Source organism: Octodon degus, unplaced genomic scaffold (assembly GCF_000260255.1).
Source record: "Octodon degus isolate 3935 unplaced genomic scaffold, OctDeg1.0 scaffold00001, whole genome shotgun sequence".
In the NCBI taxonomy this organism is placed as follows: domain Eukaryota; kingdom Metazoa; phylum Chordata; class Mammalia; order Rodentia; family Octodontidae; genus Octodon; species Octodon degus.
Genome location: NW_004524577.1, coordinates 6503648 through 6515576, shown reverse-complemented (window position 1 = coordinate 6515576; position 11929 = coordinate 6503648). Strand labels below are relative to the sequence as shown.

At 49.7% G+C, this 11929-nt stretch overlaps 1 protein-coding gene across 5 annotated transcripts in view; it reads right to left on the bottom strand.

The window, feature by feature from the left end:
• Window positions 1-11929, bottom strand: part of Kiaa0556 (KIAA0556 ortholog) — a 202895-nt gene that overhangs the window by 84125 nt on the left and 106841 nt on the right. For all 5 annotated transcript variants that reach the window (XM_023716694.1, XM_023716739.1, XM_023716824.1 and 2 more), the window contains one exon: window positions 1219-1477. In XM_023716694.1, coding sequence (XP_023572462.1) covers window positions 1219-1477 — 259 coding nt within the window. The remainder of the gene's footprint in view (window positions 1-1218; window positions 1478-11929) is intronic.

Sequence of the window (11929 nt, the reverse complement as noted above, 5' to 3'; positions counted from 1 at the left end):
GGGGCTGAGGTGGGGAGCACCGCTGCTGATGTGACACCAGGGGGGCTGAGGTGGGGAGCACCGCTGCTGATGTGACACCAGGGGGAGGGGCCAGGCTGGACAGTGGATCTCAGGGGCATGGCCTGGCAGGCGCACCCACCTGGCTCCCTCCTTTGCTCTTGGCTCCCTGGGGACAGGGGGTAAGCAGCTGTGTCTCTTTAGCCCTGTCAAGCTGATTCTCTGCCCAGGAGCCGCCCAACCCCAGGCTAAAACCTGGAGACAAATCAACCTCCCTGTCCTCCAATTGGGGGTGTTGGTTATTGCGTCCCAGTGACAAGAAAGCGACTCACACATGCAGCTTTGAGGATGACCTCGGAATACAGAGAAAGGAGCACACAGAGGCCTGCGCCCAGCCCAGGGCTCCAGGCCAGGCCTGCTGCAGGAGGCACCTCCCGGAAGCCTGGGTCCTCTTTCCTGCCTCACCCATGGCTGTGCTTGCTTTGGTCCACAGGCGGGCGGGCGCACAGTGGCTCCACCAGCCGGTGCCTTTCCTCCTTCTTCAAGCGGCCCTCTGCTGTGCAGGCCATCCGTAGGGGCAGGTGGACGCAACACAGTGTTAGTACTGCTGGGCAGACCGGGGCCTCGGCGCCATTGTTATTAGGATTCTGGGTGGCTTCCCTCATGTGGTTTGGAGCGTTATGCCTGGGACTTGCGCTAGAGCTTTTAGGCAAGAAAGATTTACTTGCTGATAGGGTTGCAAAGCTAATAATGATTCATGCAAAGGCGACAGTGCTGTGGTGTGTTAGACAGTCTGCCCAAGAATGAAATAGTGCAAAGAAAGAAGAAAGATAAAAGAGAGAGCAGAAAGGAGCAGCGCAGAGGAGGGGAGGGGAGGGGAGGAGAAAGGAGCCCTACTGCAGTTCCCATCTTTCCAGCTATCTGAGCCAATAAATGGCTCTTTTTGTATAAGCTACCTTGCATTAGCCAGCTGACAGGTAAGTGCTGCTAAGCCTCTCACGGTGCACAGGGTGGCCCTCTGCAGCCTTGGGCCATACATTTACCACAGGGGACTTCAGGGTCATTTGGGAGCCAAGGGGAGGCTTTGCCTCTTGTAGTCCATAGAATTTTCATAGACACAACTCCCTGGCCTGCAAGACACTCAGAGCTAAACTCAAGATGCTGCAGAAGCTGAAGGCCAGGGACACCGAAGGCAAGAAGTATCCCCTCCACAGAGCTCACCTTTGGAAGCCTGATTGAATTCCAGCACTGTGAGGGCGTCTTTGCCCGAGGCAAGCTGGCCTTCCTGCTCCTGGTCCTCAGGAAAGCTGTTCTGCCCTGAGTCCACACTGAAAAGAGCGGGGTCGCCGCTGGGACAGCCCAGGGGTGCCTGGTCCTCGGGCTCAGAGAGGATGTCTTCTTCAATAGAGCTGTACTCATCACTAGAATCCTTTTGCTTCCTTTGTAGATGTGTGCTAAGTTCCAGGCTTTTCCTCAGCTCCTGCCAACAGCCAGAGAAAAAGATGAAAAATAAGATAGGGTGTTCTGAGAGAGAAAAAAAAAAACAAAAAACCTCATTTAAAAATAGATCATTTGAACCAAAGAACTAAACTCCCACCAAACTAGCATTTAATCACAACATCGCAACCTAGGAGTTGTCATGGTGTTGGAGATGGGGGAAGAGAGGGCAGGAAAACTAAGCGACACTATGGATGCAGCGTATTTATGGGAGTCACTGCGGTGTTTGCATCCCTGAGAGGCTCAGACATTGTGTGTGTGTGTGTGTGTGTGTGTGTGTGTGAGAGAGAGAGAGAGAGAGAGAGAGAGAGAGGGCGGGCACATGTGTGTGCAAGTGTGTGACAGGTTCCGAAGCTGGAATGGACTACAGAGGCAGACCCCAGAGTCTCTGACTCACCGGGCCCAGGATGGGAACGCACACCTCCCCAAGGCCCTCCTGAGGCCGCGGGTCCGGGAACCACACTGCAAACCTGCGTCTTGCAGGTGCCTGGCGGTGTGTCAGTGTCGAACCGTTTAGCACTTAACGCCAAGCACCTGGCCATTTCTGGCATGCCCCTCTCGCCTCCCTGAGATGGGGCGGGGACAGAGTGGAAGATCCCCACTTCAGCACTTGGCGAGAACGGCCTGGAAATCTTGTGCACATTCATTTTGCCTCTATGCCTAAGCATTAAGATCTATATTTGGTGACCAGAAGACATATCACCCAAACCAGGGCACTTCTAAGGGGACCAGGGACCCTTCAACATTTGCGCCAGGACTGAAAACTGCACTGAACGATCTGGCCTCAGTATTTTGGGTCAGCTTTGTCATCCCCCATCACAGATCTGAGAAGGTGAAAGGTAATCAATGATGGTTTGATGATTGGCTAATAAACCTAATAGCTGTCATAGGCTAGGGGTCCCTCAAAGGCCTCTCTCTACATCCCAGTCCGAGGTAGCCGTGAACCCCGAGGGCTCAGGAAAAGTGAGGACCACTGGGTGGGAAAGCTTTATCATCTTGAAGTCATCCTGAACAGACCCATGATAGAAATACAGACATTAAAGGTGCCACTGGCAAGCTCTCGGGCGAGGAGGCCCACGTAACCGGAAGCTGGAGATGAGAATTAGCACCACGCGGGGACAGACTCTTAGCCAAATCGTGTCCTAGAGTTCCACGGTGAGCAGAGCCTGTAGACGATGTGCTTGGATGTGTGGCTCCAGCGACTTCCAACTGAAGTGTGGCAGACACGGTCTGCTTGCTGCCTGCGGCTTGGAGAGAGACGCGGGAGGAAAGAACTGAGGAGTAAGAAGGAACCAGGACCGGATTTGGCGAGCTCTGCCTGACCAGATTGCACAGGATGCTAAAATTAGGAGCTGCGCTGTCAGGAAAGAGGGCCCTGGACGGAAAACCAAGGGCGCGGCTGGAGGGAGCCCTCTGCCAGCGCGGAAGGCTCTGAGGTGCCCGAGCATCTAGTGGCACAGCGGGCTCTGCGCTGTGACTCACAGTCGCCTTAGGCATTTTGGCAGAGGCCAGGAATAGACAGGATTATCCAGGAAAGAGCCTCAGAGGAGCTGCTCCTCTAAGGGGGCGGAGCCTAGAAACGGAGAGAGTCCTGAGGGGCTTTTGAAAATGTCAGCCTAGCAAACGCTCTGAGCGTTGGCTGAGTGGGAGATTGAAAGGATAGAATGAAAGAAGGCTGTTAGGCGCCTCCAATTCAACAGGCAGTTGAAGTGCGCAGCTAGAAACACCTGCTATCCTTCCTGGAAAAGGAAGGATGATCCCCAGGGCAGCCCTGCAGGCTGAGAGGGCAGAGCTGGAACCACAGAGAATTATTCCCAAGTTTTGAACCCAGTGCAGCTGGGCCGACTGGATTTTGCAATTTCTTCTGTTTGACAACCCTTTTATTTCCCTGTCATTCTGTCTACAACCAGCAGCCTCCGCCTGACTCACCGCAGCACAGGGAAGCAGGTAACGAGTTGTTCGGGTTCACGGATTCTCAGATGGAGAGAAACACTGCTCCAAGATGAATTACACGCCTAGACTCACCCACACTTAACTGAGCCTATTTATTTATTTATTTTAGTAAGGGTCTACAGTCTCACTACGTACAATGGATTCACAGTGATCCACCTGTGTTCAGCCTCCCAAAGAGCTGGGATTACAGATGCAGGCCGCCATGCCCAGTCTCAACCCCCATCTCTGGGCCTGCCCATTAGCTCAGTTGTTTAAGTGCCTGCTTAAGCAAAGCAGTTAGGCTCAGGATACTGTGGTTCGATCCCCAGATCCTCATGCCTTTCCAGACCTGCCCTTAAGGCATCCTGAGGCAGGAAATATATATATATATATATATATATATATATATATATATATCCTTCAATCCCCATCTCAGCATGCCCGGGGGCGGGGATCGAACCCAGCCGCTGCATCTGCCTAAACAGGTGCGGATTTAAACCGATTTAGATGGTGAGATTTGGGAGCTCGGAGCTGATGAGGTTTAGGTAACATTTTGACTATTTGGGGGCTGGAAGAAGAGTTGCAGTACATTAAATAAGTGATCCCAAAGCAATCCCGGTCCTAATTTCTGAGACTCGTGATTTGATAGCTTGCATAGCAAAGGACCTCTGCAGATGAGATTAAGTTAAAGATATGGAGTTGGAGAATTATTTCAAATTAGCAGGGGTCCCAGTATAATGATAAGCGTCATTATAAAAGAGAGACAGGGGGCGGGGGAGGATAGCTCAGTGGCATAAGCGCCTGCCTGGCAAGCACACGATCCTGAGATCAATCCCTAGTACTGCTAAATAAATAAATGAGACAGAAGGATCAGTGTCAGATAAAGATGTAAGGATGGAAAAAGGGGTCCTGGAAGAGGGAAGATGCTACACAGCAGGCTCTGAAGAGGAGGAGGGGCTGGAAAGAGACAGCCTTGGGAAGCTAGATAAAGCCTGCCAGCACCTTGATCCGAGACGGATGAAAACGATTGGGGGTTTCAGATGTGCAGAAATATTAACTGAATCACGCAGTTTATAGTAGGTTACTAGAGCACCTTTGGAAGGAGCCCAGGCCAACGGCCTTTTACAGCTCTGTGTCACCCCACACCAACTGTCAGTGATAGTCAACGGCTAGAATACTGCCTGGCACACGGTAGGTGCTTGATACATGTTTGCCGACTAAGTGTGCCAACGCCTGGGCAGGGCCCACGTGCGGGGCAGAGCATCCCTTGCCCCTTGGAAGAGACTCTAGTGACACGGCCTTTAGTGGGTTCCTTAACAACTCCAAGCTGTGCTTTGATATCTACCAAAATAGATTAACAAATCCACACCTCACAGATTTATTCTACTGGAGCAATGGTCTGAACAGGAGGTGACAGGGGGACATATGGCAATGGTGGAAGACTTTTTTTTTTTTTTTTTAGGGAAGGGTCTACAGAGTGTTCAGGATCTCACTACTAGATCGGACTCACAGTGATCCGCCTGTTTACAGCCTCCCAAGGGCTGGGATTACAGAGGAGCACACCACCACGCCCAGTCTCAATTGCAGTCTCAGAGCGCCCCCAGGGCGGGGCCAGCACAGCACATGAGACATTTTTGACACCACTTGGGGAGAGAAGCGCTATTGGAATCCAGGATGTCAGAGCGAGGATGCAGCTAGATGTTCAAAATGCACAGGACAGCCTCCACATCAAAGAGTGACCGGGTCACCATATCCACTGTGCTGAGACCAAGAAACCCCGTATTGGAGCCAGCATGCAGTGGCCACTGGCATTTCAAAAGAAAACACAGGTTTCCTAATTGAGTGCACTGGGATGGCCCGCGGAACCCCTAGGGAAGCCAGGCTAATGTCATGACTGGTGTCTTCAAAGCCTGACTGCTGGGCGGGTGAAGGGTCAACAGGTTTATGACTTCTCACCAGGGAAACTGAATCCCTGTGTGGCCTGCTGTCAGACACAGCCTCTGGTAGGGTAGTCCTCCACACTAATCTCTATGCTAAAAAACATGCTCACACCCTTCTCTCATTTGATCTGCACAACTCCGTAAGACAGAATAAAACCTTGCGATAACAAGATTTCGATCAAAGCGAGACAGCTCCTCAGCTCCCGCTCCTGGCCCAATCCCCAGCATCAACAGGGTCTGCACAGGGTTCTGCTGGGGACTGGGGCCAGGCTGAGGGAGGCAACTGGCTGCATCCCTCTTTGCAGCCCAGTATTCCTGTCTTGTCCCTGCAGATTAAAATGATAAAATGGGAGCCAACAGCAGAGAGATTGCTACAGGGAGGCAGCCGCCTCTGTCCAGGAGACCCCAGTCCCAGCGCCCAGAGCTGTGCCCAGTGGTGTCGAAGTGGAGCGAAGCCAGTCACCGCGGCCAGTTCCACAAAGGACTGGGGTGGACGTGAGGTTCCTCAGGTCCACAGTCAGATGAGCAGGCTTCCTGTGGATACTTTACTACCTTTGTGATACTGCAACCCACATTTAGCCCAAGAAATGTGGGGCTCCCTCCAAATTTGAGCAAGTGTAGACTAGGAGCTTTAAGGCAACCTAGCTTCTTCCAGCCGTTAGGTGGTAGAGTTAGAACATCGGCTCTCAGCCTCTGGTCCTTGTTCCTTGGGGATTTTCCACGCATGAAACAGACCCTCCTGCTGGGCACGGTGGTGCACACCCGGTTCCAGGCTAAGGCAGGAGGGTGGCAAGTTCGCGGAGGCAACTTGGAGACTTAGTGTGACCCTGTCTCTAAGGGAAGAATAAAAAAGGGCTGGGGCTGCAGCTCAGCACAAAGGCCTTGTCTTCAATCTCCAGTATTAGTGAACACAAAACACTGACTTTTGCATTCTGTTGTGGCCCACCCAACAGAAGGGACAACATGGCGCCCACCCTACATCAACCCACGCATGAGCGCCCGTGTGCCCAAGTGCCGTGCAGTGAGCAGTGAAGGGGCACTCACGGCAATGGGGGAGACAGGCAGGAGACACGTACAGAAAAATCAATGGCCACTCCTGCCTTTTCCCATTCTTGCTTAATTCATTAAGTGGATGGCTCTTTAAAGAAATAAGTATTTATTATAATAAAGAATTTAAATTTCAGTTACCTCTCCTGCCTCAGTTTGGTTTCCTTTTTCCTAATATACGTATCTTGGTCCTGTAGGTTTGGCAGCTTCCTGGCAAAGGCAAGAGTTTATTTCTCACACAAGGTGAGCGAAGCTTAGGCACATAGGCCCCTGTGATGCTCACGTATTAAGAAACCATCTGTTCCAAGGGCAAAGGGGAGACAGGCTAAGGATCCCACTCCCCTGAGAAAGCCGCCCAGAGCCTTTCCATCTGCAAGAGAAGGACCTTGGTTTGCTCCCTTTGAAAGCCCATCTGCCTGAACTTCAAAGGGGCAGCACGCTGTGGGAGCTGCCAGCTACTTTAAAGTCATCACCCAGAAATTTCTCTGTGAAAACTTACTTTAGAGCTTGGCTTTAAAACCCTGTTATATTCCATTTCAGTGTTCAGTGTTTAAAATGTTAAGTTCAAGCCCTCTCCACAGAGAGCCTCTGCATGGAGGCTGGGCTGCAGACAGGGAGGGTGAAGGGCAGACGACGGGGGCTACACACAGAGTAGCCTCGTCCCTGGAGAGCCAGGAGGTGGCACGGGGGCAGACGTGAAGACTTAAAGGTGGGTGTCACAATGCCTCCTCTGCCTGAGCTTCCTACTTCTGCTGGGCTAGGAAAAGAGCAAACCCAGGCAACCACCAAGTGTCACGTGTTTGCAATGATGGGAACAATAACTATGACGTCACCAGGGACAATCACAAGCTATTAAGCTGTTGGGGCACATCAGGCACTGGGATACCTCATTCCAGCCCCACAGAGCCCCAGTACGGGGAGTGTTCTCAGCTCCGCTAGGCTTACAGCACTGAAGGACAAGCCCAAGGTCAGGCACATGACTAGGAATGGAAAAGCCTCGGACAGATGACCAGCTGACTCCAAAGGGTCAATCACATAAGCACGCATATTCCCTGCCTGGTATCAACGTGGAAGCCAGTGGCCTCCAGAAAGTGATGAAGTTAGGTGCTGGGTGACCACTGATTGCCAGGGCTTGGTGACACCTGGTCACAGGAGCGTTGGGCCACAGCTGCCCTGAGGACACTGAATGTGCTGAAAGCTCAGGATCCCTTAGTGTCAGCGGATGACACAGTGGACCTCTACCTATACTTAGAAAGGGGAACGACCCAAGCCTAGGTTCTGGCCTGGGTGGGACTCTGGCTGCCCTGGGTCCCCGGAGGAGCTGCTGAGGGGCAAGCCCCACTTGTAGTGTGGGAAACTTTGCCTTGACTCTGTGACAAGCTTGTTGAATGGACATGATGAGATAACAGTTATGAATTAGCGTTTCATGACAGTTTGAACAGGGTTTCAATTTTCACAGAAAAATTTAAATTGTGATGACAGCATATTCATCTTCATTTTTCAGAGTCTAGTGAATTTGCCTAAAAGAAGCATGATGTAGGCCATCAGGGCAGAAGGGACACTTTTGGACAAGCCCGAGAGGAAGCGGCAGCTGGGGCGGAGGTCACGCATGCACAGGCAGAAGGGCCAGGGCCCCATTCCCTCCCTCCAGCAGCGCCTCGCACTTGGCCAGCCATTGCATAAAACTGAGATTTGAATACTGCTGGCCTGGCATGCGCTGTTGGTTGCAATGACTCCCACTAAATCCTATTGCCTTATATGAGGCATTTTACACATTCCTATTACCCTGCCAGGCCCATCAAGTCTATTCTGTGCCAAAGACTTAGTTGATTAATTTGTTCATTTTTAAAATTTATTCATTCATTCAATCAATATTTTTTGTTGAAAATATTTGTCTGCCATAATAAGCTGGTGTGACTGCTAAATGCTAGGCACAGGGTAAGGGTCAAGCAGGTTGTCACTCTCATAGAATTTATAACCTGGCAACATAGACACTCCAGAAGACAAAGCGAGTGTAGACAGTTAAAGCCCGAGGCCTATCAAGATACACCCCATGGCCAGTGGCTCCTATGTCAGGAATTGCTGGGCCAGGGAGATAGCTCAGCGGCATAGGCGCCTGCCTGGCAAGCAGAAGGTCATGAGTTCAATTCCCAGTGCCAAAAAAAGAATTGCTTATAATAAATATCTTGTGGCCTAACTTTAGGTTTTCCTCAGTATTTTATTTATTTATTTATTTATTTGTTTGTTTGTTTGCTTGTTTGGTGGAACTGGGCATCAAACTCAGGCCCTTGTACTTGCCAGGCAAGCGCTTATTCTACTGAGCTATCTCCCCAGGCCCCTCAGTAGTTTTAAAAAAGCACATATCCCTTTTTTTTTTTTTTTTTTTTTGGTGGAACTGGGGATTGAATTCAGTCCCTTGCACTTGCCAGGGCAGTGCTTATTCCACTGAGCCAGCTCCCCAGCTAAAGCACACATCCCTACATTAATATCCATAGAACTATGGCTATGGAAATTTGAATTTTATGTATGCTTCAAATATGAGACCTGATTTTAAAAGTACAGTGAATGTTTAAATTTTTGGGAGGAAGATTTATTACAATAAAAGACATTGCTACTAAGCACCCTCAAAATACACCCCCTACTTTGAACATCCTTGTCTCATTATCTTTTTTTTTGCGGGGGGGTTTGAGACAGGGTCTCGCTATGCAGCTCAGGCTGGCCTTGAGCTCACTTGGTAGCTCAGTATGGTCTTGAATTCACAAGGACCTTCCTGCCTCAGCCTCTTGAGTGCTGGGATCACAGGTGTGCACCACCATGCCCGGCTCCTGGTCACTTTCTAAAGCCCTTCTGGATGTCCCCTTTCCTGAGTGTCTTTAGTCCCAACAGCGTGGCTAGCACAGCGTCCTGAATTCATCCAAAACAACTGCCTTCCACAGTCATTTTGACTTTGGGGAAGAAGCAGCAGTCACTGGTGCCAGGGCCAGTGAGCAAGGAGGACGAGGGACCACTGCGACGCTTTTATTTGATAGAGACTGCCATCAAGGCTTGACACTGACTCAGGACGGGAAGCAGAGCCCTCAGCCCGCAGCGCCTGGGCTCCTCACTGGAGCACTGCATTATCGAGTGTCCAGTCACTCTAGACCCAGCTATACTTCAGAGTTCCTGAGACACCCAGGGTGGGGGACTGTCACGGAGAAAGGAGGGTTCGTCGCAGGCCTCCCGAGAAGTGTGAGCAGCCGGCGCTGGCACTGGGGCTGGATGAGAAGGGGGCAGGATGGAGCCGAGTGGTCTGCTTGGTCCCCATGGCGGCCCTCCTTCCATGACACAACCCGCGCCTGTGTTTCGCCTGCTTCCAGAAGGTCCAGGAAGAGGTCCCTGCCTGGAGGTTCGCTGTGCGCCCCCCTGTGTGAACAGGTGACTCGGGACCAGCTCTCTACACGTAAAGCTGGCCGGCGAGAGGAGAGCTCTGCGTGTGCAGAAGGAAAGGAACGCCGAAAAGCCCCGGAGGAGGCAGGCAGCACCCGGCGACAGCCCGGCCTGGCGGGCCGGGGCGGGACTCAAGATTGGGGAAACATCAGCTCACCTGCTACCTGCACTCCGGGTGGAAGCAGACCGCAGAGCCTCTCCTCCACACCCGGCAGTCTCCAACATTGCGCGTCCCAGAAGCAAACTTCACCAGTTTAAACATCTCAGTAGGAAAGAATTTTTAGCCTCATTTTTTTCCGGTATTGTGTTTCCTCTTTTATCTAATTTACTTGTTTTTTATTCATTTTTATTTTTTATTCTTTAAGTGGGCTTTTTCTCTCTCATTTTTTCCTTTTTTCTCTTTGCTTCTTTTGTTTAAAAAAAAAAAAATGCTTCTGAGGGCCGGGCACATAGCTCAGTGGACTAAAGCACCTGCTTAGGCAGGTGCAGGGACTCGGGTTCGATCCCCAGCATGCCATGACGGCTGTGCCTCCCAGGGCACGCTGAGACTGCGATTGAGACTGGGCATGGTGGTGCGCCTGGAATCCCAGTACTTGGGAGGCTCAAAACAGGAGGGTCACTGAAGTGCTTGATACACTGTGTCAACTTGGCGGGATGACTCTGCGGGGCAGTTCCGGCTGGTGGGGGTCCCGCCCTGGGGGCACAAGTGTTTCAGCCCCCAGAGTGACTCAGCACAGAGAGACTATATAAAGGGGCTGAGGAGTCTTCGCATTGGGCTTACACTTCATCACCTGGCTTGCAGCACAGACTGTTCGGCCTCCGGCTTGGATCCTTCGCCTTCCGTTGCAGACTCTTCAGTGTCCATCACTGCATTCCTTGTACACTGCATATCTCACGTTAATATCTATTCCTTATATTATATCTGTTCCTCTAAGTAAAACCCTGACCAATACATGAGTCTGATCTACATAGTGAGACCTCATACACCCTGTAGACCCTGCCCTAAATTAAAAAAAAAAAAAGACATTGAAAAGATTATAAACCATGATGAAATTGGTTGCATTCTAGGGGTATAAGGATGGGTCAATATAAAGATATCAATAAACATAATAAACCATTATAAATACAATCAAGATAAAATTCACACCATCATCTCATTTGACGCAGAAAAATCTTACAAAAGACTTCAACATCTCAGCTACCATAACTTTCCATGGTAGCCCACACCATGCTTCCCAGATGTAGAACATACTTTTATCCTCACTCTCTCCCTCTTTTTCTCCTTATTTGGCACAAAATGGTTCTGCAGAGCCAGTGTCTGTCCTGGTCCTCACTTCTACTTTCTTAAATAAACTTTGCCATTGTTAAAAAAAAAAAAAAAGTCAACATCTTTTCACAGTAAGAGTCCTCCAAAAACTAGGCATTGAAGACTCATACTTCAACCCAGGAGGGGCTATATGACAGAATCCACAGCCAACATCATATGAATGGAGGAAAATTTTAAAGTATTTTCTATACAATTAGGAATGAAATAAGGACGTCCACTTTCACTGCTCCTATTTAACACAGTACTTGAAATTTTAGCAAAAGCAATTAGGAAAGATAAAGAAATAAAAGGAATACATAGGAAAGGAAGAAATCAGATTATCTTTCTTTTTTTTATTTTTTTCCCATAAATTTATTGAGAAACAAATAACAATGAGACAGTTTCAAATCAAATTGGTAGGACAGTTTCAATAATTAATACACTGCATACATTCTTCCTAGTGGTTAATTGCTGTACAAGATGCGGACATGATATCCTACTTACAAACACCATTAGAACAAATCCCTCTATTCATTAAGAGAATGTAATTGTATATTGATCCTAGCCATTTGAATACATAGATACAAAATGGACATTCATCTGTATCCCCTTTTTGTTGTCAAGTTCCGTTATTTGAGTATTACAGGTATGTAAACTCAGCAAAATATTCTAAAATTGTCCAATAGCCCATAATAGTATTGGGTCTTCTGCTTGACTGGCAATGTCAGAAATTGTTGACCTGAGTCCCCTACAGCTCAACATAACAGCATAGCTTTACTTCTTA